General features: G+C 49.1%; 1 protein-coding gene across 3 annotated transcripts; it reads left to right on the top strand.

The window, feature by feature from the left end:
- Positions 1–23167, top strand: Ctsb (cathepsin B). Of its 3 annotated transcripts, none has more exons than XM_052732978.1 (10): positions 1–112; positions 13158–13308; positions 13834–13919; positions 15501–15615; positions 16365–16483; positions 18610–18695; positions 18942–19085; positions 19566–19682; positions 21658–21786; positions 22245–23167. In XM_052732978.1, exons 2-10 carry the CDS (start codon positions 13183–13185, stop codon positions 22340–22342), a joined length of 1020 nt encoding a protein of 339 aa, XP_052588938.1. In that variant the 5' UTR covers positions 1–112; positions 13158–13182; the 3' UTR covers positions 22343–23167. The 3 variants fall into 3 exon arrangements, with proteins under 3 accessions (XP_052588938.1, XP_052588939.1, XP_052588940.1); XM_052732979.1 differs by lacking the exon at positions 1–112 and adding an exon at positions 285–533; XM_052732980.1 differs by lacking the exons at positions 1–112; positions 13158–13308; positions 13834–13919; positions 16365–16483 and having other exon boundaries at positions 15542–15615.
- The last annotated feature ends 2538 nt before the right edge of the window (positions 23168–25705 follow it).

Raw genomic sequence — 25705 nt, 5'->3', positions numbered from 1 at the left:
GTCAGCCCAGTTGCGGGCGGAGCTGCGCGGGTACTTAGTGGGGCCCCCGAGAGGCCAGGTGCGGCTCGGTTCGGCTCGGCAGCTGCAGGCCCAGGCCGTAGCGCTGCGCTCGGTGAGTGTGCCCGGGGCGCAGTGACTCCGCGAAGTCACCTTGGCTGGGGTCGGGAGGCGGGCGGCTCGCGGGTGGCGGCGACAGGCCCCTAGCTCGCCTAGGGCGCAGGCGCGGTTCCTCCGCGGCCCTGGATGCTGCGTACCGTGAGTGGTCGCGATCCGCGGGAAGAGGATTCCTGAGCTCGGGCACTGCAGGAGAGCAGCACCGGCGGCCTGCACGCCCTTACGGCGGGAGCTAGTGACCCCTTGCGGGTCGGCTTCCCTCCGGTGGCCTTGGCGCACTTCAAGGGCGGAGCTGCGGACTTCGGGGAGCTCTGAGGGAGGAGCCTGCAGGGAAGGGTTCGGCCCTGGCCCTCCTGCCAGCCCGCAGGCTCCGGGTCTCAGTGGTACTCAGGGCGAGTATCGACCTGCATCTAGTGCAGGTTTGTGGCTTATTCTAAAGAATCTGCCCCGGCAACTTGCCACACACAAGCCCACGCAGTGCCTGGCACCCTAAAAGACCGGTCCTATTGAAAACAGAAACCTGGTAGTGGGTGGCTGGGGTGGAACCTGCATGGAGAGTTAAACCGAGAAACAGGAAGAGAAGCAGAGTGGAGTGAGTGGAGGATAGGGGTGCTTGGCGCTGCACTCCCTTTCTCTGGAGGGGTATGGCCAAGATGATGGGAATGTGGAGGGGGAGAGGTAAATGCAGGACAATCTCCTTCAGTCAGGGCCCTGCTGGCCCCGAAGAGGTGTGGGGTCGGTCTGCATGGGCAGGGTGTTGGGCATGCCGACCAGGAGATAGGTGAATTGGACTTGGTCCCCTAGCAGCCTGGAGTAAATGACTAAGCCCACCCTCACCTTGCCTCCACCTGACCAGATCCCCTCACCCATTGGGAATGGAAGTAGATTGTGGGGTTCAAAGGGAAGCTTAACACTTGGTATCTCCTCTGGAAGGGAGTGCCGAGGAGGTATGTCCATCTTCAGTCTCCAGGGTCAGAAGGGTAGCATGTGGAGAACGTTGGTGAAAGTGCTCTCATCCTCCCTCGCAGCTAGCCCTTCAGGGGAGAATTGCTTCTCCTAAGTTCTGGCCATGGTGGCCTAAAACTCCAGAGCTCCCAGAGTCAGGCAATCACAACACTTGGAAGGCTGAGGCAGGAGGATCACTGCATTGGAAACTAGCCTGGGCGACGTAATGAATTCCAGGGCAGTCTGACTAGAGTGAGACAGTTTCACCACCCAACCTTCCTTCATCCAAAAAAAGGACATGCTTGAAAAAAGGCACCCTGGAGGAAAATGACCTCTGCCCCTTTAAAAGCATGTGTCACGGGGCCTGTAGGGACTGCTGGGGCTTGAGGGTAGAGGGTGGGCTCATGTTTGTGCTTCACCAGCCCAGGTGGCCTCTGAGGCTTCTTCCGGCACTCCTCTTGATGTGGGCTCAAGTCAACCCTATTTCAGACTAGTCAGGCAGTGGAGGGTAAGAGCTCTTGGCTCCAGGTTGGAACTGCCCCATGGAGGTAGCTGATTCAGCAGTCTAGGCTGAGGCCCTTTGTAGTATGTATGGGTGGAAACCTTTAGGTGTCAGAGTCTCAGGTTGGCCAACTGACTTTTGATGGTCTGTTGAAAAGAAAATATGAGATATGTGTGAGTTTGAACTATATGCAGTGGAACTTTTGAAAGGAAACCAGGGACTTGAGTGTGACTGATGTGACGGGAGGTGGTGGGACTGGCCAAGGTGAGGTGGGTGTATAAACGCCTGTGTTGTCATTGCTCAGCTAACAGTCCATATCCCTGGTCCCGTCATCTCAGTACTCTCCGGGAGCTGCCTTAGAAAGGGTAGAGGATCCATCTGGAGTCCTTTCGTTGCCATGGTTTATATTCCGCCCTACATTGAGCTTTGGATGTGTCCCTGCTGCACGCTGGAAGTGTCTGGTTTATCTGTGGTGCTGAAATCCAACCCAGGGCCTTGTGCATGCTAATCGTGCACTCTGCCCCCGGACTATACCATACCCAGCCAGCTTTAGTCTCCTCCCCTCTCCATCCTTCTCAGCTTTTTGAAACAGGTCTTAGGCTGTAGTTCAGCCAGGCATTGAACTGGACAGCCGTGCCTCAGCCCTCCCGCATGCTAGGGTTATAGACATGAGCTATCATTCCAGGTTTAGTCCTTTTTTTCTTTTCTTCTTTTTTCTTTTTTTTTTTGAGAATGGGTGTAGCAGGAATCTTAAAGGTACTTATTAATAAAATCAAACCTGAGGCCAGGTATTGGGGTGAATGCTGGAAGATCAGAGAAGCAGAACAAGCCACAGCCACCTCACCTCGCGAATTCCTCAGCTGATCTTGTTTCCTCAGACTGGATGCCTCTGAGTCCTTATCTAAATGAATCTCAGCTGAACTGCTTCTTGAAAGCCTGAGTGCTTAACCAGCCTAGTTCCTGGTTTTCACGCCTTATATACCTTTCTGCTTTCTGCCTTCACTTCCTGGGATTAAAGGCGTGTGTCACTATGCCTGGCTGTTTCCAATGTGGCCTTGAACTCACAGAGATCCAGACGGATTTCTGCCTCTGGAATTAAGGATTAAAGGCGTGAGTGCCACCATTTTCTAGCCTCTGTATCTAGTGGCTGTTCTGTTCTCTGACCCCAGATAAGTTTATTAGGGTGCACAATATTTTGGGGAACACAATACCACCACAAATAGGTCTCATCACTCACTGTGTAGTCCAGGCTAGCTTGGAACTAGGTATGTAGACCAGGATGGCCCAAGCTTGACTGAGTACACAAACTCACAGAGATAAACCTGCCTCTGCCTCACCAGTGCTGGAATTAAAGGTATAGACCACCATACCCAGAGGTCCCTTCATTTTTAGCTTCAAGTCTGGACTTCCCTTTCTGCAGACCTGATGCCTCCTGGGCTCAGGTTTGGGATAGAGGTGGGTGGCTCCGAGGGGACATGTTTCATTGTGGTCAGTTTGGCTCCTAGGCTTGCTTTGCCTTTCTTGAGGGCTTGGGCAGCTGTTCCCTCCTTACCATTCTTTCCTGCTTCTCTGCTTGATACAGTGTTTCAATCTGTAAGTATTGTTTTATGTCACTTAATTATACTATGTGTCTTGTTCACCCAGTTTATGAGATTTGCTGATGTTGATGCCGTCAGATTTAATGTGTGTGACAAGTAAGTAGCCCAGCTCATACTCACCAGGCAGGTGAGGATTAGTTTGAACACCTGATCCTCCCGCCTACCTCCCAAGCGCTGAGATCCCAGGTGTGCACGCACCCTGTCATACCCAGGAAGTTTAGGTTATTAGTCTTTTTTTTTCTTTGTTTGAGACAAGGTCTTTCTGTGCAGTCCTGGCGGTCCTGAAACTTACTATGTAAACCAGGCTGGCCTTGGACTCACAGAAATCCACCTGCCTCTGCCTCCTGAGTGCTGAGATTATAGGCATGCGCCACCACGCCTGGTTTTGAATGTGTTGACCTGAGGGACAATTAAAATTTCCTACTTCCATTTTTTTTTTCCTCCTACCTCTTCACTCTTGCTTGTAGCGGCACAGTACATTCTCTTGGGCAAAGCAGAGGTAGGACAAATTGCTGGACGTAGACCCGCAGACCCACACACCTTCTGTTCTGCTCCATAACGATGACGTCCCCTCCCTCTGTGGCTGTGTCAACCTTCTCCTTGCAGTTCAGGAGCTCCTATTCCTGTCCCAACACTAGATCTTACCAAAGCGTAATTGTCAGTGTGATGGGTTCAGATGGTCCCTGTGCCTTCATTGCTAGGAGTAGAAATTCGAGTTTAATTCCTTGTCGAAGGAAAGCTTTGATTAGTGAAATGCTCCCTGGTTTTGCGGTTGGTCACAAGTCAGCACTTGTGCTAATGTTCATTTTGTTGTTGTTGTTTGTGGTTTTTGTTGTTGTTGTTTAAATATTAGGGTTTTAGCTCAGCATGATAGTGCACTACTTTAATCTCAGCACTCTCTGAGTTCAAGGCCAACCTGGTCTACATAGGGAGTTCTAGGTCAGCCAGGGCTACATGGCTATCTCAAAAAAATAAAAAAAAGTTTGAGTTTAGGATTGGGTTTTGTTTTTGAGACAGGCTCTCATATAGCCCAGGTTAGCTTCAAACTTGATATGTAGCCAAGGATGACCTTGAACTTAAATTTTATTTCTTTGCCTATGCCTTTTCAGGTGCTGAGCATAGGCAGAAGAAATGAATACATACATGTATGCCATCATGCATCTACAATTGTCTGAGTTCTTTAGGTCACAAACCTGGGTAGCTAAACTTAGCTACAGTTAGATGTAAATTCTAAATAGTTGTGTGTGTATGTTTTTATGTGTTTGTGGGGGACAGAGGTTGATATTGAGCATCATCCTCAATTGCTCTCCACTTCATGAGGCAGGGCTACTTATACCCAGAGCTCACTGATATGGCTAGTCTAGCTAGCCAGCTTGCCCCAGGAATCTTTTCTCTGACTCCCAAATGCTGGGATTACAAATGTAGGCCACCAAGTCCTCATAGCGTTTACTTGGGTATTAGGAATTCAACCCCAGGTCATTATGACTGCATAGCATTACTTTCCCCACTGAACCATCCCCTCCAAGCCCTAGTTTCTAATTTTGTAAATTCAGGAGGTATGTGAGGTTGGGGGACTCTGCAGATGAGAAAGTGAAGTCACCTGCAAGTCTGTAACATGGTTAGAGTCACTTAGGTAATGATGGTGGAAATTGACCTGGAATTTGGTCTCCAGAAGGTTATTGATGCCTACTCAGGTGTCTCCATTCGGGGCTTGCCTATGGTCTCCTTTCATGCCTTAGTTTTCCCCACCTGTGAAATAGAAGCCTTCTACAAGACAGGAGGGCTCTTTCCAGAACTGGTGTTTTATACAAGCTGAAGGCTGGGAAGGACCTGTGATCTGTGATCTCAACTGTTAACCTGTTTTTACTGGGTCAATGACTCTATAGTCTGGTCAAGATAATACAGCTTTCCAGCAGGCAGGGTGGAAGAGAATGGGGCTGATAAATGCCAAGTTAGTCTCCACAGAACACTAGGTAATATGCTCTCACAGCAGAGTTGGCTGCTCTCTGCCCCGCTGACCCGCTGATCTGACCCAGGCAGGAGGTCCTCATCCACAGGAGTCACATGTCCTTCTGGCTTGCCTAAGGCAGATGGTGCCGGCCAGCTTGTGCCAAAGAAAAAAACGTATCAGGATTCAAGCAGCCTGGCACCCATTCTCGACTTATTGATCCCCTCTGGGTTTTGGGCTATCCTTTGTTTTGATAATCACATGATAGAGTATACATCAGCATATAAGGCTTTATCATAAATTGTATGATGGTCATAATTTTTTACCCCAATTAGGAGACCAATTAAGGAGAATAGGTGTTGTGAGACAGAGTCTCATATTCGAGGCTGTCCTGGATTCACAGTATAGCCAAGGATGGCATTGAACTCCTCATCCTGCCTCTTGATGAGCTGGTGTTATGGGCATATACCATTACCTCTGGTTTTATGTGCTGCTGGGGACTGAACCCAGGATGCTCGGCAAGCACTCTCCCAGCTTAAGCATATTCCTGGTCTCAAACTGGGATACTTTTAAAGATCAAGATAAATAACCCCGGGATAGTGAGTGTTGACTGCTGTGTGCAGAGAGAGCTATATAGTAGTTTGCAGACCCTGGAGGGTGTATCTGATGGCTCTGCCTGCTGGTGGCTGCCCCCAGCCTGGTGCAGGGAGGCACTTTCTAGAAGAGTACCTCTGTCTATCACTTCTGTTAGCCATCAGAGGGACTCTTTCTTCCTGGGGCCCTAAGGAAGGAGAAGTTGTTCAGCTCACAGACACAGCATTTCTGTTGCTTGATTGCATGTCTGCCTAGGCCTCACCCTGATAAACTTAATTTATCCTGCAGTCGAGTTAGGGAGCAAGCGGAGAAGCATGGAACACGAATCTCATTTACATCTCAAGATCTTTAAAAAGCCTTGTACTGTGTATATTTTAGGAGCAGACTTGGGGAATATACTACCCCATGCATCTGGGAAGGGCTTCTGCAGGCCTTGAACAGAGCTAGAGAACAAAAGCTTCTGGGAATGTTGACTGTCAAGTCAAATTGTCGTATTTTCTATCAACAATTAAATGTGTTTCCTCTGAGGGCCTATCCTAGTTAGGGTTGCTATTGCTATGATGAAACACCATGACCAAAAGCAAGCTGGGGAGGAAAGGGTTTGTTTGACTTACGTTCCCACATTATAGTCATCATTAAAGGAAATCAGGACAGGAACTCAAACAGGAGCAGATGCAGAGGCCATGGAGGGGTGCTGCTTACTGACTTGCTCCCGCCTGCTTTCTTATAGAACCCAGGACCACCAGCCAGGCGTGGCACCACCCACAATGGGCTAGGCCCCTCCCCCCATTCAATCACTAATTAAGAAAATGCCCTATAGGTCTGCCCACAGTCTGATCTTATGGAGGCATTTTCTCAGTTGTGCTGAAGTGTTCTGCCTCTGGAATTACATCTGTAGCCTCCCCTTCCAGATGTGCCTTGGGTAGAAGGTAGCTGTGGATAGCCCCAAGCTGTTTTTTGTTCTTAAGGATCAGCCATGAATCAATCAAGGCTGTGATTCAGACTTAGCAAAAGGGGGAGTCTCCGGCCTCCTCCGCGTCTGCTCTGCACACCTTTGAGATGGGATATCTGTTTCCACTATAGCTGTCCCAGCATGGGGAACGACTGGGCAAACCAGTCAAAAGGAAGTGAAGCTCGCACGGTCTTGTTCTGTGGGTGCACTGAAGTGGTCAAAACTGGAGGAGCAGGTGCCCTTAATGACAGGTAACGCTGAGACAAGTTTGTTTTTATGGAAGAGAAACTTTTAAGTACAGTGTTGAGGTCCCTGCTGGTCTCCCACCCTGTTTTCCCACCTTCCTAGCGTAAAGCCCCTCTGCACAACGGTGATGGACGGTCACAGTTTGTGGCTATTGGCAAATGAAGACATTTCATGCTTCTGATAGTTTAGAGCTAATGTGTGAGAGGTCAGCTCCATGTTCCTGGACCACTGTCAGGGAGAGCAGAAGGATACAGACTGTTTGGATGTGTGTGCACTTACCCTGTGCCAGGACGTGGCAGGTGGCCTGAAGGACTTCCGGGTCTACCTATTCTGTCTCCGTCCAGCCTTTAGAATATGACGTAGACTCTTGTCTACCTGAGGCAGTGCCTATCCAAGAAAGCTTTCTTTGTCAAGCTTGTCCCCCCCACCACCACCATCCCCCTTTTTTTGGTTTTTTTGAGACAGGGTTTCTCTGTGTAGTTTTGGTGCCTGTCCTGGATCTCTGTAGACCAGGCTGGCCTCGAACTCACAGAGGTCTGCCTGGCTCTGCCTCCTGAGTGCTGGGATTATAGGCGTGGGCCACCGCCGCCGCCGCCACCACCACCACCACCACCACCACCACCACCACCACCACCTGGCTCCCCCATTTTTAAGGGTGTCATTACATGATGCTTCCTTCACCCTGGTATCAACAACTTCTTGGATTTTTCCATTTTCTCCTAGAGTCCCAGGGACTGTATTTGTCCAAGGGAGGGCATCCAGCTAGTTTGGGAGATGGTTTTGCTGTTGATGGCATCACCAGTTCCCCACCCATTCTGTGCACGCGACAGTGTTGTGTAGAGAGACAGCAGTAGCAGGACATTGAGACATCAACTGCTATATAGGTTTGAAAAGGAAGAGGATGGAACCCAGGACCAACCGACCTGAGTTAGAAATAAATTTCTGCCCACAACTGCGCTGTACTTCTCCACCTGGAAGAGGAGTCTGGTTAGCGGTGAATGTACTTGTCTGTTCCAGCCCCCTTCTTTTGTGAAATAAAGACTTTCTGTTAACTAAAAATAAAAATGACAGAATTGGGAAATAAAGGGAAGTGCTTGCCAAAGTAGGGGAAGTGAAAACCAGGGGCTATTTCAGGCAGAGACATGGAACCCATGACAGGGTTCCAGACAGCTTAGCTTATCATGTCACTATTGGCTATCTCACCGACGGGCCTGCGTGTGTGATCTCTAGGAAGACTGACATCCTCAGGGAATCAGTGCACTAGGTGGCGACAGTCTTGGGACCCTCAATGTGGAATTCCTCTTGACAAGGCTTGTGGGTTTTCCTGAGGGTGGAAGCTTGTTTTACTTCAGACTCCTGTCGAGTGCAGGCTTTGAGAGTTGTGTTGGAAGGGAGACTTGCCGGGGGTGGGGGGTAGGGGGTGTGGCGTGTGCACTGATTCAGGGTGTCCCTAACCTCCGCTGCTCCTCACATCACCTGGAAACATGGTGCTTATTACCACCGCAGAGGTACAGGATCTGAGCCTCAGTGAGGGGCAGTGTCCATGGGTAACAGTGGCGGAACCAGGGTCTAGACATTGGTGTCCAGTCTCCAGCAGAAACTGGCCTCCTCAGCAGTTAGTGGCCAAGTGAGGAATGGAGAATCTAGGGATTTGGGGGTTCATCTTAGTATAAGTGGGGTTAGACGTTGGGTGGGTCCAGCGGAGCCACTGTACCCCAGTTCCTGGGTTTGCAGCTGGGCAGAGCCCTGATGGTGGGGAGGGTAAAGTCGGATGGTCAGGGGTAGGCTGCAGAACCAGTGGAAACTGAGTGTCCTAGAAAGTGTCCTGCGCCTGCAGTGGCCAGGGGCCGTGGGCCGAGGGACCTGGGAACCCTTGGGGGCATGAGAGGACCTGCCACAACAGAAATCAAAAGACATCTTGTTTAAAATTTCAAGTTGCCATGGAAATGCGCCTCTCTACTCAGCTTATGTTTAACAGCTCAACAGATGCCAAGTCCCTGAGGGTATCTGGGGACACTCCTATTCTCCACATACAGTATGGTGAGACCCCAAGGGGTCAGACCTTCAACATAGGAGATCCTAACATGCTTACAGCCCCTTCCTTAGTCCAGACTCCGACCCTAGGGAGTGGACACGTCAGTGTTTCTGTATTGGGGTCTCCTGTCTTGAAAGAAAGGTTCAGATGCCAGGGTTTGGAGATGACTTAGTTGGTAAAGGGTTTGCACAAGGGTCTGAGTTTGATTCCCAGGACCTGAGTAATCTCGAGAACCACGTAAAAGAAGCCAGGCATGTTGGTGTGCACTTGTAACCCAGCACTGGGAAGGCAGAGATAAGTTCTTTGGGCAGCCAGCCCCGCCGGTTTGGTAAGGTCCAAGCATTGAGAGACCTTGTTTGGAAATAAGCTGGATGCCACCTGAGCCACACCACCTGGGGTTGCCCTGGTGTCCAGAGGCATGGACATATATTGTACTTGCATACCCTTGAACATGCATGCGTACAGAAACACACAGAAAGGTTAAGATGCCAAGTACAAGTCAGGGTGGTTTGGAGGCCGTGTGACGGCTGACACATGGTCATGTGAAACAGGCTTCCCATGAGTCACTGGAAATGGGGGCAGTAATAGTTGGATAAGTTGTACATATGTATGTGTGGCAGTCCATTTTTCACTATTGTGAGATTCTCAAAGCTGGGCACTGTAAAGAAGGGGTTGATTATAGCTCAGTGTCTGGGAGGCTGAGAGCGCAAGACCAGGCAAGCCCACAGATTTGGCTTCTGTCCAGGGCCCCTCACCTTGGAGCACACCATCGTGCCGGTGCCACGGCGGAGATGCCTGTGACGGGGAGCCCCTGCATAGCTAGAAGGAAAAACAAAAATGAGGTGGAGGCACACCGAGACCTCCCACCAAGCCCAACCTCTTGAAAGCCCACCTGTTTCAACTGAGAACCGAGTGCTCTCTGCACATAACCTTTGCGGGACACTCTGATGCATCATAGCCGTAGAAGACGGAGAAGGCGTCTTCAAGGTGCGGTCACCGCCTTTGTGTGTTCTCCCTACGACAAGACTGCGTCTGTGCACCTGGCTTGCCTGCTTAGTAGACACAGCCCCTATGTTCCTCGGCCATCTGCTGCTTTTTCACTTACCTGTGGCACGGGGGTGTTTACTTCATTTCTGCAGGGCCAGTTCCTTCAGCTAGTTCATTTTTGGTGGCTGTTTTGAACTCTGCTGAGCCACTTGAATTGATTTATCAGTTACTGTGCCAATGGGCATTTGTCTCACTGAGGGGCTTGTGTTCATGCAGAATGTTTGGTGGACATTGTGTGCTTGTGTCATTGTGTTGCGGGGTCACTGTCTATGGGGGTACATGTCTATCTGGGACTGAAGCTTCTCCATTTTACCTGTGCCTCTCTGAGGCTGAACACGTTCCTATCTGCATTGGCCATTTGCACTGTTTCTGTAGTCACTGTATCCATTTTCCCACCCTGCTCTCCCTGTGTTTCTGAGAGTGTGGAATCCAGAGTCTCATGTTTGCTAAGCCTGTGTTCTGCTGAGCTGCATTTCAGCCCAAGTCCTCTGACTTTCAAGTCTTGTTTTATCGAGGACACACAGCTTTTAATGGGAGCGTTTTTCCATATATCTTGGTTGCTGGTTTTAGTATGAAGACTTGTTTGTTTATTGTGTGTGTGCATGTGGAGGTCAGAGGACAACTTTTAAGAGTCAGTTTTCTCCATCAGGTAGGGGATTGAACTCAGGTCACTGGGCTTGCCAGCAAGCCCCTTTACTCACAGAGCCATCCCACCAGCGTAAGACTCCTGATTTTAATGTGATGCCTAACAGGTTTTTGTTTTATGCCAGTTTTAGGCTTTCCAGGGAGTTAGTTTTGTTTGAAGCTTTTCACTTGTTTTGTTTTGTGTATCGTAGTGTAGCCCAGGCTAGCCTTGAGCCCTTGTTCCTCATGTCTCAGCCTCTTGAGCCCTAGGGTGACAACCATGCCTCACAACCTGCTCAGACTTGTGTGGTTTTGAGGTCTCCTTCCATGAAGCACGTTTGCGTGGGGGAGGCAGGTGTGCAGAGTTGGCCCTCCTCGTCTTCCCAGGACGGGGAGCCAGCTGTGCAAGCACATCTGCAGGAGTGTGTCACTTCCTCTTTCCCTGCCCCCCCCTTTTCCCATACCCAAGATGGGTTTTACGTGGTCTGACTTTTCTTTTTTCAATGGAACTTTTCTGAGCCAGTATCATCAGGCATTTTATAATACATTATGATGTTCCAGAAGGTCTCCCTGGGAGCTGTTCCGGAATAGTCTTTCTGTATGGTGATTTGTGTGTGTGTGTGTGTGTGTGTGTGTGCGTGCTAAAATGTGATTTTATTTGTATGTTAATAAATAAAGTTGCCTGGGGGTCAGAGCTAATAGCAAGCAATAGCAGAAGCCGGGCGGCGGTGGTGGTGGTGCACACCTTTAATCCCGATCACATGACAGGCAGATCTCTGTGTGTTCAAGGATACAGCCAGTATGGAGACACACGCCTTTAATCTCAATACCAATCATAGAAGACCTGGAGGTCTGTATAGACAGGCAGTGACGAGGAGTTCATGTGGTTGGGTTTAGAGCCAATGAGAAGGTAGAACAGAAAGTCAATAAAAACACAGATACACAGGAAGTAGGTCTCTTGCTGAGGGGAAGGACGGCAGTGGCAGGAAGGGTAAGAAGGCGGTTTTAAGTCTCAGCTCTTAGCTACTGCTCTGCCCTCTTGGGCTTTTAACTCTGCATTTAGCTCTGTGTTTCTTATTTAATTAGACTGTTACATCTACATGTCCATACATATTGTTCTTATAGTTGAGTTGCTGCTCAAACCCCCTTCCTCATGCCCACCACACACACACACACACACACACACACACACACACACACACACACACACACACCAGACTTACCATCGTTCTAACTCGTTGAGAACACAACTCTGTTGCTTGAACTTAAATGAGAATTTTTAGTTTTCCTTCAGTATGCTTTTATGCCTATGATCTAGCACTCAGGAAGCAGAGGCAGGAGTTTGAGGCTAGCCTGGCCTAGATGAGATCCTGTCTTAACTTCCCACTCCACCAAAAGTTCTCTAAGTATGTAAGTCTGGGTTCTAGTGTCCTTTGACCCAGACGTAGTGCACTCGCTTCCTGAGTCCTACAGTCAAGACAGGGTCCCGGCTCTACCCACACATACTGCTGTTCCTGCTAGGCCCAGCCCCAATTGTCAGCACCTAAGGACAGACCTGGCCTTTATTAGTTACTTGGCCAGGAGGGTGACTCATGGGCTGAGCTGGAAGTGACTGGTCTCCTGGCTCTGGAGCCAGTTCACAGGTCTGGAGGCCAAGGTATTGATGTAATAGTTTTCCTTCTCAGAAGCCGGAAGCAAAGCCCTTGGTTGACAGGAAAAACCAGAGGGGCTCCTGGGAGCCTGGTGCCCCAGGCACATTCAGTGTGGTTCCTTAGTTCTCAGCAAGTGACACCAGCCCAGCTTCTGTTGGCTTGAAATGTGCTGGGGATGGAGCTCGCAGAACCGGGGAGATGACTCAGGCCTGAAGTAGGAGGAAAGAACTGCTTCCCGGAAGTTGTCCTCGGACCTGCACATGGTCGCACATACATACAAACAAAACAATTGAACATTTTTGTTTGTTTGTTTGTTTTTGTTTTTGTTTTTGGAGACAGGGTTTCTCTGTGTAGCTTTGGCGCCTTTTCTGGAACTCATTCTGTAGCCCAGGATGGCCTCGAACTCATAGAGATCCACCTGCCTGCCTCTGCCTCCCTAGAGCTGGGATTAAAGGCGTGTGCCACTATCGTCCCCAGCTGAAAATGTCTTTAAGTGAGGCTCATGAACATTACTTCTTTTAGTTTCCTCATCCATTAGGACATACACAGATTGACTGGGGTTTTTTTTTGTTGTTTTTGTTTTTGTTTTGTTTTTTTGAGGCAGGTTGGAGCTACATGGTCAGGCTGAACTCCTGACACTCCTGACTTCCCCAATGCAGGGTTTACACACATCCAGCTTCAGGCTAGCTGTCCTTCTAGAACCCTGAACGAATCTCTTAAGCCCAGTCCATCAGGTACATAAGGTTTTAAAATAGCCAGGAGGGGACATGCATACTGTCATGTGTTGTGTTACAGGGTCGCATCAAACCAGGCTTCATATTGGGGCCATAAAGGCAGCCAGGAGGCCTGAGCAGTGTCCTTGTGTGGAAATTGTTCTGATGCCACCTCTGTTCTTTTTAGGTGGGTGCAGGATCCAGCTTCCAGAATGTGGTGGTCCTTGGTACCTCTCTCTTGCCTGCTGGCACTGGCGAGTGCCCACAGCCAGCCTTCCTTCCACCCACTGTCGGATGACCTGATCAACTATATCAACAAACAGAATACGACATGGCAGGTGGGCAGTGCTGCTGTTTCCTGTCGTCTGCCTGTCTGTCTTTGTGGGTCCCTGCTTTGAGTCACCTTGTGCACACTGCTTTTGAGGTGACTGACTAGCCATAGGACATTCTTTTGTGGAAGTTGAAGCTTATGAACCACACCAGCTTCCTCTCTGATCTCCACATTGTGTACATGGGAGTACACATATGTGTGAACATTTGTACATAAAGCTGTGTGGAGGGGTAAGTGAGCTCCAACACCAGGTGGACCCTAGGAAAACTCCATGGAAGGTGAGGTGGTTCCTTAGTGCTTCTTGCCATCATTTCCTCCATGTCCGGGCAGGTCTCCTGCTAACAACTGACAGCAGACCAGAGAATACACGATGGTCTGAGAACTGTGCTCTGACCCTGAATCCCTCTGCCTGTTCCCCTAGCTCCTAGAATTGGGCAGGACCCTTGGCCTACCCATCCCCTTGGCCTACCCATCCCCATCCTGGGAAATCCCTTGGTCAGTGGGTGACTGTCCTGCTGTGACTCTCTTCCAGGCTGGACGAAACTTCTACAATGTTGACGTAAGCTATCTGAAGAGGCTGTGTGGTACTATCCTGGGTGGACCCAAGCTGCCTGAAAGGTGAGTGACAGACCCCAGAGTAGACCTGCCCCCAAATATTGGCTTGTGAGCAGTAGTGCTAGTGTTGGGGTGTAGGTAGAGGTAGAGGAAGCCCCCTCTGGATTCCCCAGGTGTGCTCTTCCAGGCTGCAGAGACTGCCTCAGATGCTGGATTTACTATTTGATCTCCAAGGTGCCTTACCCTCAGGTGAGGTCCCAGGCTTGGAATTTGAGGTCTGGCTACACTCAGCTCTGGATAATTCAGGGAAAGTCCATAGGAGCTGCCGTTAATGTTTTATTTTTCTGTAAAACTGCAGTGGACATACTCATGCGGAAATTGTTCTTAGCAAGGATTAGGGATGTCTGTCCAAGGATGAGGTAATCAAGTGTTGATACATGATGGTGATGATGTCGTGTGACTCAAGTCAGGCTGTAGGCAAGGCACAGTTTACTATTGTTAAAATTCCAAGTCAGAAAGGTGGGAAAAGATTAAAAGCATTGGTTTAGAATCAGGACAAGATACATCCAGGATCAAAGACCATACTGCAGGACTGTGTTTGGCTCTCTGCTGATGACAGCCCCACAGTGTGATCCTCAGATAACACTGTGCCCTGAGGGGTCTTGCTGTGGCCTTGAACTCATGATCTTTCTGCAGATGAGCACCTCTATATCCAGCCCCGACACCAGTCCTGGGCATCAAGCTGAGGACTTACACATGCTTGACAGGTGCTCAGCTGCTGAGCTACATCTGCAGATTTAGTGAGAGAATTTGAATTTTTTCTGTAGATGGCTGTAGTGCATTGCTAAATGTCACTTCAAGGAAAATAAAATAAAGTCCCAGGACTGAATCTCAGGGTTTGAGAGATGGCTTGGCAGTTAAGAACACTTGTTACTCTTGCAGAGGATCTGGGTTCAGTTCCTAGCATCCATATGGTGGCTCAAATGCATCCGTAACTCCAGTTCTAGGGGATCTGATGCCTTCTGACCTCTGAGAGCACCAGGCATGCATGGGCACCTGGAATGCACAGACATACATGCAGGCAAACCAGTCGTACACTAAATAAATCTAAAAGAAAAGACTGAATCACAGATGCTCTCCCTGCCTATCCACTACACCAACCTAAAAATAAACCCGAAGGATTGTCGTTTAAGTGGTTTGAATGAGACATGATGGGATATGCTTGTAACTCCAGCATTCACTAAGGAGTTGGTCAAGGTAGGAGGATGAAGAGTCCCAGGCTAGCCTGGGCTACATAGTCAGACCCTATCTAAAAAGAAAAAAGAAAAAGAAAAGCCTTGAGGTACTAGGGCAGGTATCTGTGACGGGGGCAAAACCAACAACAACAACAAAAACAAATCCCCAAAAAACCTGTATGCCATGTGTAGAATGTTTGAAAAAATACCCATTAAATAAGCATGGTGGGGGGTGTATGCAGTGCTGAATCAATCTCACTGAACAGTGTAAAGTGGTAAAGGACACCTCCTGCCTGTGTCTCACTACCTCTCTAGGAAGTACAACCCAGTCCAGAGCCAGCTGCTCTTTACCAACCCTTTTAAGGATAGGGGAGTGAATTGTAGTTTGTAACAGAGTCCTTTTACTCAGGGTTGGGTTCGCTGAGGACATGGATCTACCTGAAACTTTTGATGCACGGGAACAGTGGCCCAACTGCCCAACTATCAAACAGATTAGAGACCAGGGGTCCTGCGGCTCTTGTTGGGTAAGACCTTGCTGGTGGGGAGGGCTTCCTGAAGAAGTCTGGTTGGGATGTGATCAGAGTATCTAGGAATCGACCAGATGGGACAAGGCAAATGAGGAAATGTTTGGAGTCCGTTTCTTTCCGTCATGACAGTGTATGATCCTTGTGGTTGGGAATTGTTGCAAGGATGAAGTGGATGACGGACATACAATGATGGACATACAGTGGGTCCTGTAGATCAGGGTCCATGTCTAGGCTGTGGAGCCATTTTCCCTCAGTAAACACAGCAGCTCTGATGAGACACAGCTTCAGGAGCGTTCTGTGTGTTAGTGAGGTATTCTGTGGTTTTTGAATTGTGGAAAAATAAGAATGACAGAGAATACAGATCTAATGGGAGAATTTGTTGCTCTTGCAGAGGATCTTAACTAAGTGTATAGTCCAGTGGCATTAAGTATGTTCCCAATGTTGGGCGGCCAATCCTACTGCCCGTCCACACAGTCCTTTCCTCTCCCCCAGATGAACCAATTCAGTCACACTGACTCCCTGTGGCTCTCCTCTGCCCATGGTGGCTCCCGTCTGCTCTCTGCCTTGGAATTTGCTCCTTGTGAGCCAAGGCCCTAGGTAGAAGCTTGGATTGGTCTCTTTAATGCTAAGTATGAGCCCAGAAGCTTCACCTGCCATCGAAAGGGTCTACCCATTTAGAAGGTTCAGGGCCCTCCCTGCTTCAGGTAAGGTGGGCTCCTCACCAATGGGACTTACTATTCCTACAGGCATTTGGAGCAGCAGAAGCCATGTCTGACCGACTCTGCATCCACACCCATGGCCATGTCAATGTGGAGGTGTCTGCTGAGGACCTGCTTACCTGCTGTGGTAGCCAGTGTGGGGATGGGTGAGTGTTGGACACCTCTTCCTGGAGACCCTAGCCCCTTCCTCCTTTGTACTTAGTAACTCAGGCTCCCCAGGGAGGGGAAAGCTGTTTTCATGGCTGAGACAGAGTGACATGGGAGTCTGTAGGCAGACTCTGTTGTAGCTGCTGCTGTTGAACTGCTCGGGACCAGGCTGGCCTCAGCTCAGTGGGGATAGAGTCTTGGTAGAAGATGGTCTCCAGAAGTTTTGCTTATTTTCTGTTCTCTGTCTGGCTTTTGCCCCACTTGTCCCCCGCATCACTTCCCCCACCCCCACCCCCAACTCAGGGAAATATACTGTCTGCTCTATAAGGATGACAGATCCCAGCTTGGGTGGGGGAGGGGTCACACTAAACTCAGTCCATAACTCAGGTGCTCACCAGGGTCACCTGGCCCTTAGTCTATTACAGTGGTGCAGGTTAGACATGCCTGAGAGTTTCAGAAGAAATGTTGTGGGTCTCACACCAACAGTGTAGGAGCAGCAGGAAGAAGGAGAAAGGTACTTCCCACCTCTCCCCAGGTAGAGCCCCACACTTCCATATTCTGCCTAGTGAATTGGAGCTGCACCACACCTCATTTTACAAGGGGTTCTGCTAAGTACAGCTCCCCTCCCCCAGTGGATGCCTTAAGTCAGGGGCATAACCCTGTGTTTGCCTGTTCCACTCACAGCGTTTCCATGTTCACTGTGGCCGTAACTGTAGAGTCCGACGGGTGGCAGCAAAGCCAACCTGAATCCCCCTTTCTTCATAATTTAAGGTGTAGAAGAGTCATTCTTACCGTAGATCTTAGCAACCTCGGTTTATGATTTTTTTCCTTCTCATTAAGTCCAGAACTTGTGCCTTTTCACATGAAGAAGGCACTTACAGCTTCCGTTTGGCGTGTCTGAGCTGCCAGCATTACCGCTCTTAGAATTAGCCGTCACGGATTACTTGAACCCACACTGCAGCATCACAGCTGTAGTTGGCTTTTTACTCTTCGCTCTTTAGGGGCCCCACCACCCAGCTCCCAAATAAACACACAGAGACTTATTCATACTTAGGAATGCCTGGCCTTAGCTTGGCTTGTTTCTAGTCAGCTTTGCTAACTTAAATCACCCCATCTACCTTTTGCCTCTGGGCTTTTACCTTTCTTTATTCTATATCTCTTTCTTTCCTTCTTACTCTGTGACTGGCTGTGTTGCTGGGTGGCTGGTCCCTGGCGTCTTCTCTTTTTCTTGCTCTTGCTATTCATTTTCTCTGCCTGGCAGCCCTGTCTATCCTTTCTCTCCTGCCTACTTATTGGGCATTCAGCTCTTTATTAGACCAGTCAGGTGTTTTAGGCAAGCACAGTAAACAGAGTTAAACAAATGCAGTGTAAGAGAATGCAGCACATCTTTGCATCATTAAACAAATATTCCACAGCATAAACAAATGTAACACATCTTCAACTAATATTCCACAACACATAGCTGTGGATTTGATGACCAAGATGACTCTCAGTTGGCTGGAGATAGTAGCGTATACAGCATGGATACTCTGGACAGAGATGATTGATGTTCTATGCTGAATGGACCAGAGAGTGTGAGAGTTCATCTTGCTACTCAGAACAGTATACAATTTAAAATTGAGGAATTAATTCTGGAATTTTCTACTTAACGTGTTTGGACCTTAGTTAATGGTATAACTAAAACCTCAGAAATCAAACTACCCAGGTGTGGTGGTGCATGTCTTTAGTCTCAGCACTCAGGCAGAGGAGTCTCAGCCTGATCTACAGAATGAGTGCCAGGACTACATAGAGAGACACTGTCTCAAAAAAAAGAGAATGAAAGAAATCAAGCTACAGATAAGGGAGGGGGGCTATTCCACTCAGGGTTTATAACACCCTGTGCAGTTGAGGACCACTGTTCCAGAAAGAGGGGAGCTTTGGAGGTCAGTTTGATATGGACATGAAAGAGTCCTTGTGGCTTGGCGGGTCCTTGTGGACAGATGGAGCTGGGTTGAGTCCCTGGTGGGGTGACAGTGGGGAGAGGATTCTTGGGAGGATGGTGTATTCCCAGGGGCCACCTTGGTATTTGTAACAATGTGTGGGAACAGCTGGGGTTAGCTCAACATTGATACAAGTATTTTTCCAGCTGTAACGGTGGCTATCCCTCCGGAGCATGGAACTTCTGGGTAAAACACGGCCTGGTTTCTGGTGGACTCTACAATTCCCATGTAGGTGAGTGTGTGCCTACAAAGCCCTGTCTCTCAGGTGGGTTTCATGGGCAAGTATTGGTGGCTTCCTTTTCTATTGTAAAGGGAAGGTCAACGGTAGAGGCCAGCTGACCACCTTCAATACAGGAGCAGCCCCCACAGGAAGTAGACAGAGTCTGGCTGCATTCCAGCTCTACCTGGCCTGGGGGGAGGGAGGTGTCTTGCATTGGGGGTCGTAGGCTGATGTCATCTTGTCCCCTCCATCTGTCAGGCTGCCTACCGTACACCATACCTCCCTGTGAACACCATGTCAATGGCTCCCGACCCCAGTGCAGTGGAGAGGGAGACACTCCCAGGTGTACCAAGAGCTGTGAGCCTGGCTATTCTCCATCCTACAAAGAAGATAAGCACTACGGTAAGCTGGGGCCTGCTGAGGTAGGAAGAAGCCAGTGCCCTTGAGTGTTAACGAGTCCAGCGCCCGGTGGTAGTGTACCTTTTCATCCCAACACTTGGTAGACAGAGGCAGGTGGATTTTATGAGTCCAAGGCCAGCCTGGTGTACAGACAGAGTTCCAGGATGGCCAGAACTACACAGAGAAACCCCAGGAGCAGCAGGAAGAAGGGAGGGGAGCTGAGTAATTCACACCTGTCTCACTGGACAGAGCTGGACACTCCATACTCTGTCTGGTCCACACTCTGTCCTGCCTCTGCCCATTTGGGCTCCAGGGGACCAGACAGACCATTGTTTTGCAAGGGGTTAGAACCTGGTTTTAAACCTTAGGGTCGTCTTGGCCTCTTCTAGGACTGTAGCTCTGCTCACTTCTTACTTAGGGAATCCTTCCTTGGCCTCTTCTGGGGGCACCTTCTCACCCTGCCCGGCTTTGTTCCTTCTGCAGGGTACACTTCCTACAGCGTGTCTAACAACGAGAAGGAGATCATGGCAGAAATCTACAAAAATGGCCCAGTGGAGGGTGCCTTCACTGTGTTTTCAGACTTCTTGACTTACAAATCAGGTACCTATTCACTCCAGTGGCAGCCAGGGTTGGAAAGTCAGAGCTCAAGGGCCCAGGGTCCACATAAGCCAGCAGGTCTCACTGGGAGGAAGGCAGAGGCTTCGGAGAGCAGAGCACTGGGACTCAGCCTCCTTCCCCACTCTCTCTCTCCTCTGGGCAGATAGTCAGCCTGTGGTGCTGGTCCAGTGGTCACAGCTTCCTACCTGCTCTGCTCACTGGCTCCCTCTCAGCGTGGTCTCCACAGAGCCTCTCTAGGGGTCCCTTTTCATCCCTGCCAACCCAGCTCAGCTCCCTACTCTGCTGATTTTTCTTCCTTAGCAGTCACCCTGTCTTTGTCTCTCATCCACATTTGACAATGGTAGTTCTTCTTTATCTTTACAAAGGCCTAGATCCCCTCAGCCTTCCACTTAGCTGGGATCACAGATGTGATTGTGATTAGCAGCTCGTAGCAGCTCATGTGTAGTCAGGCGTCTGGTAGAGCAGTGGTTCTCAACGTGGGTCATGACCCCTTTGGGTCAGTTTGTAACAATGGAAATGCATCCTACATATCAGATAGTTACATTACGATTCATAACAGCAAAATTACACTTATGAAGTAGAAACAAAAATAATTTATGGTTGGGGGTCACCACAACATGAGGAACTGTATTAAAGGATTGCAGCATTAGGAAGGTTGAGGACCACTGCTCCAGAGGAACAGAACTTAAAGAATGAATGAATCTGTCTATCTACCTACCTACCTATCATCCATCCATCCATCCATCCATCCATCCATCCATCCATCCATCCATCCATCCTTCTATCATATCTATCTCTATCTATCATCTATCTACCTATCTATCTATCTATCTATCTATCTATCTATCTATCTATCTATCTATCTATCTGGGATTTATTAGAATGACTTGTAGGCTGTGGTCTACATAGTCCAACAATGGCTACCTATCAATGGAAGGTCCAAGAATCCAGTAGTTGTTCAGTCTACAAGGCTGGATGTCTCAGTTAGTCTCAGTATTCACCGACTCCCAAAGAAGTAGGTTATAATGCGTGAAGGAATGGACTTGTTATTGAAAGCAAGCTGGCAGAGAGAGACAAGAGATACAGATAGAGATAGAGAGAGAGAGAGCGAGAGCGAGAGCGAGAGCGAGAGCGCGCTTTCTTTTTCCATGTCCTTTATAAAGGCTGCTAGCAGATGGTGTGGCCCAGATTAAAGGTGGATCTTCCCACTTCAGAAGATCAGAATTAAAGGTCTGTCTTCCCACTTCAAAGATCCAGAGTAAAGGTGGATCTTCCCACTTCCAGTGATTTAATTAAGAAAATAGCCTTCACAGGTGTGCCTAGCCTTTGGGTTTGATTCCAGATGTAGTCAAGTCGACAACCAAGAGTAGCCACCATAGCACTTGCACCCACATCACTTGAAGATACATTTCAGTTTGAGAAAGGAGTCACCCTCAAGTGGAAGGCCTGGGTGACCAGCTCTCTGGACACCTGAGCAGTGTCTCGGTCGCCAGGCAACAGTGGCGGCCATCCTTCTCTCCCTTACCTCCCCCAGTGGACCCCAGAGCAGCAGCTTGAGAACTCTGCAAGCCGTGTAAAGCTTGACGGATGAACCCGGACATGGAATCTCAGGGTGTAAAACAGATAATTGTCCCTCAGACTTTAAGTTTGCTTCATAACTTAGACAGGGTGGAGTAAGAATGTGGGACAGGCTAGAGACAGAGACACTAGGCCTGGCTTTTGAAACCTCAGCCCCCATCCCCACTGACACACAAGGCCACATCCCCCATCTTTCTGACCCCTTCAGATAGTGCCATTCCCTGGTATTCCATGGCCTTGCCGTGCTAACAAGTGCTTATCCTGAGGCCCCCCCCCCCCCCCAGCCTTCTAGAGATTTCTGTGGAGAGTAGTTGGTTCCTGTCAGCCTGTTGCTTCTGACTGGGTGGCTAACGGCTAACTGCCTTTTTTTTTTCCTCAGGAGTATACAAGCATGAGGCCGGTGACATGATGGGTGGTCACGCCATCCGCATACTGGGCTGGGGAGTAGAGAACGAAGTCCCCTACTGGCTGGTAGCCAACTCTTGGAACGTTGACTGGGGTGACAATGGTGAGTAGCAGTCCCCTTCCTCAGATTGCATAAGGAGCGATGAGCCAGAGCATCTTTGCTCCTCTGCTCTACTGTGGCCTGAGGCGTGGTCCTGACTGCCTCAGTGTATAGATACTTTGGTCTAGAGCCATCTCTGAGCCCTAGAGCTCCACATGGTTGAGTATACAGTTCCCATTGCATGGGCAGCATGTGAAGGGAACTGATGTGTCTCAGATGATGCTGGGGGGGGGGTCACATGACTTACCTTAGGTTTGGATGAATCTGAGTATACCATCAAGGTTCAAGGCTGAAGGCCACTGCACATGGCGGCCCTATCCCTGCACTCCTGTAGCCGTAGCACTCAGGATGCTGAGGCTGGAGGCTGGAGGCTGAAGTTGGTGGCCAGCCTTGGTTACAGAGTGGAACACCAAACCCAGAGCATACTTTGAAAACACCTTTTTTTTTTTTTTCCTCCTCAGGCCTCTTTAAAATCCTCAGAGGAGAGGACCACTGTGGAATTGAATCAGAAATTGTGGCTGGAATCCCTCGCACTGACCAGTACTGGGGAAAGTTCTAATGTGCTGTGGCCTGGTTGGCCAGTCGTTAGGGAGTTTTTCCCTAAATTTAGCTACCCAGGCTGGGAATGAGGCAGACAGGAAAGTTTTTGATTCTTTGAATTCACCTAAGATACATGAAGCATTCAGCAAGGCTTGAGTGACTGGACCAGAGCTGCCTGCCATCAGAGCTGCCCTCCATTTCCTCCTTCCAGGCTCCCTCCCAGCCTATTCCAGCAGTGATCACAGCCTGCATCCTAGCCTCCCCTAGACTAGTGCTGTTTGTAGTGTCTGCTGCTGCGGCTCTGCCTGCCACCCCCACATCTCCAGAGCAGGAGAGACCCAAGGGCTTTGGCTGCAGGTTTTCCAAAAGAAGGGAACACCAACTTCATGATGAGGACAAACGCCACCTGTCATCTGCACCTTGAAGCCAGTCACTTCCTAGGTCTGTGGCAGGCATTGATGGCCCAATGCAGTTCTCTGGAGAAAGCTACCTTTTTCCAAGGTACCTACATCCATCGCCCTTGGTAATGTGGCAAGCCCTGCCTGGTCTTGTCCTCAGCCGATGCTTTTTCAATAGTTTTATTTTTTTTTTTTTTTTGTGCACCTCAACTGAATATGTGAAATGAACAGGTCTAATTAGTTGAAGATCTGTACTGGTTTTACAGATTGTCTCCTAAGTGTATGGCTTAAAACAAGCTCAGTGGTCCTGGTTTGCTGGGTGACCTACTGACCTCAGACACCACAGTGAAGCTAGTCTGGGAAAAGCCTCTTTTATGTTGTAGACACCACTTCACCCTGTTAGTTTAACAAGGAATGACTGTGCCAATAAACCAATTCTCCCTCTGTTCGATGTCTGCTCTCATGGCCTCCTGGAGGCAGAGTGAACAATCCTGTGCTGCATTTTCAAGCCCTCTGTAGTGCCTCTCTCCTTAGTTTCCTGAAACCCTCCTCTAAGCCATGCCCAGGACTGTGCTCAGGCTCAGGGAGATTCTTCCTGCTCAGAGATAAGGGAGCTGGACATTAACCAAGCCTGTATGCCTGTGTGTATTTCATATAAGAGTAGGCTGTTACCTTCCTAGAGGGTCACATCTCCCTTGGGTGGAGCCAAAGCTTGTGTACTGTTTTAAGTTTTCTTGGTCACTGAATTAATGGCTGTTTCAAGAGATTCATTTATAAAAAAGTATCCTATTGATCTATTACTTTCCTTCCTGCTAAATGGGAGGGGCTGGTTCTTTCTAGAAGCTGAGGAAGCTTGCTTTCCCGTAAGTTGGAATCAGAACTCTATCAAGCTCTTTTAAAGCCTGGTGAGTGCTGGAGATATAACTCAGAGGTTAAGGCAACCTGGCTTGGGTACTGGGGCTTCAGTACTGCAAGGCATCTCTTGTCCCTAAACTATATCAAATAGTTCCCCTCCTCCACTGCCTTTCTTGCCTCACCACATGCCCACCTGCAACTCCATTCCTACCCCACTAGAGCCAGTGGAGATGGCTAAATTAAGAGAAGGACCTGGGGCATCCTCACAGTTGCTGGGATTAACGTAAGAATCATGGCTTCCGGAAAGGATGAGCATTAATACCTTTGTGCTTCCGTGAGAACAGAAGTTAACCATGTAACACGTTACTCTGACTGGTTTCAACAGGGTGATATTTGTCCATGGTTGAGCTACAAACGATCAATTAAATGAAGGCTCCATGCCCCAAGTGATCCCTGGTAGTCACAGTAAGGAAATCTCTGCTTGCATACAATGCTGCATGAACTGCAATGCTGGCTGAAGTTCCTCAGTGATGAAGTCAGCATACCCAGTAGGCTGAACAGGGGAGCAGACTGCACTATACATACATGTCTCAGTGTGGTTTGAGTGGCCCTCAAAGGATCATACGCTGGAAGCTTGGGCCACAGTTGGCAGTGAGGTGGCTGAGGCCCAGTGCAAGGTGATTAGGTTTTAGAGGCACTGTCCTCAAAGGAGGTCAATGCTTGTCTTTCAGAGTTCTTCTGAGACCAAGCTCCAAGGACAAGAATGGAATGGCTCATGTCTGTAACCCTTGCACTCAGAAGGCTGAGGCAGGGGGATTGCCATTAAGTTCAAGGCTACACAGACTTCCAGGCCAGCCTGAGCTAGTTTAAGACTGTCAGCATGCTGGGTTTTGACTCTCTTGCTTCCTGTCACATGTGCTCACTCCTGCATGTTCTACCAGTGTGCTGTCATTACCCATGAGGCCCTACGGAGGCTAAAGACGGGGGCCACCATCTCAGGTCTTCATCCTCCTAGGCTGTAAAAGAAATAAACCTCTTTTCTTGGTAAAGCAGTTGGCCTCAGGTATCGTGTTATAATGGGAAACATCAGCATGTTGCCTAGAGCCTCTCCACTGTCATGCCTCAAACGCTGGCTTTCAGATACACGGGTAGCCAGGGGCCATCATGACAATGTAGCAGACTAGCCATGCTAGAATTACCAATAGAGGAACCCATCTTCCTGCCTGTCATCATTTGTCTTGAGATTCATCAGTATAAAAACGTGGGAGGAAAAACCAGAACAAATGACTATAGAGGTGGCTGGTAGGGCAAATGCCAAGGTGATGTCGCTGCCTGCTGCGCTCCACCAGCAGCACCAGGCAGCCATCAAGCCTTTCCCAGTCCTTACTAACTGGCTTGGTTGCGGTGACAGATGACCGTGTCTTAGGATCACTGTACCATCTGCCTGGCTTTCAGGTGAACTGCTCTTGACAATTTCAGTCATTACAAGGGATTTTTAAGTTTGTTACCTTGTGGTGCTGGGGATCAAATGTAGGGCCTTATGGTAGTTTGAATGTAATTGGCCCCTTAATCCCAAAGGGAGTGGCACTAATAGGAGGTGTGGCCTTGATGGAGGAAGCATGTCACTGGGGGGTGGGTGGGTTTTGAGGTCTCTCTTGCTCTAGCTTCACTCAGTGACACAGTCCACTTTCTGTTGCCTTCTGATCAAGATGTAGCCAGCACCATGTCTGCCTGCATGCCTCCATGATCCCTGCCATGATAATGAACTGAACCTCTAAACTGTAAGCAGCTGCCTCAATTGAATGTTTTCCTTTATAAGAGTTGCCGTGGTCATGGTGCCTCTTCACAGCAACAGAAGCCCCAACTAAAACAAGCCTTGTGCGAATTATGCAAATGTTCTACCACTGGAGTTATATTCCAGCCCTTACATGCTATTATAAAACCTCAAGATCAAAAGCTTTGACTGGAGGCCACGCTCCTGACAAGTGACCAAAGGTACCCATGAATACTTCAGCTCCCTTTGAGTGACAAAGACACACCTGCACTCTTGGGAGGCTTGGCAGTACCACCTAGAAATGATAATGATTAACGCCTTCCACCGTCAAATGGATGAGAAAAGCAGGAAGCAG

The sequence above is a fragment of the Peromyscus californicus genome, unplaced genomic scaffold (genome assembly GCF_007827085.1).
Source record: "Peromyscus californicus insignis strain IS unplaced genomic scaffold, ASM782708v3 Scaffold_12__1_contigs__length_115047231, whole genome shotgun sequence".
Taxonomy (NCBI): domain Eukaryota; kingdom Metazoa; phylum Chordata; class Mammalia; order Rodentia; family Cricetidae; genus Peromyscus; species Peromyscus californicus.
This window is presented reverse-complemented; position numbering and strand designations above follow the sequence as displayed.

Excerpts from the sequence above, each read along its gene's own strand:
- Ctsb (XM_052732978.1), top strand. The coding sequence starts at position 13,183 with ATGTGGTGGTCCTTGGTACCTCTCTCTTGCCTGCTGGCACTGGCGAGT. Across the intron at positions 13,309-13,833 it reads AACAGAATACGACATGGCAG|GCTGGACGAAACTTCTACAA; the intron begins GTGGGCAGTGCT and ends ACTCTCTTCCAG. Across the intron at positions 16,484-18,609 it reads GGTAGCCAGTGTGGGGATGG|CTGTAACGGTGGCTATCCCT; the intron begins GTGAGTGTTGGA and ends GTATTTTTCCAG.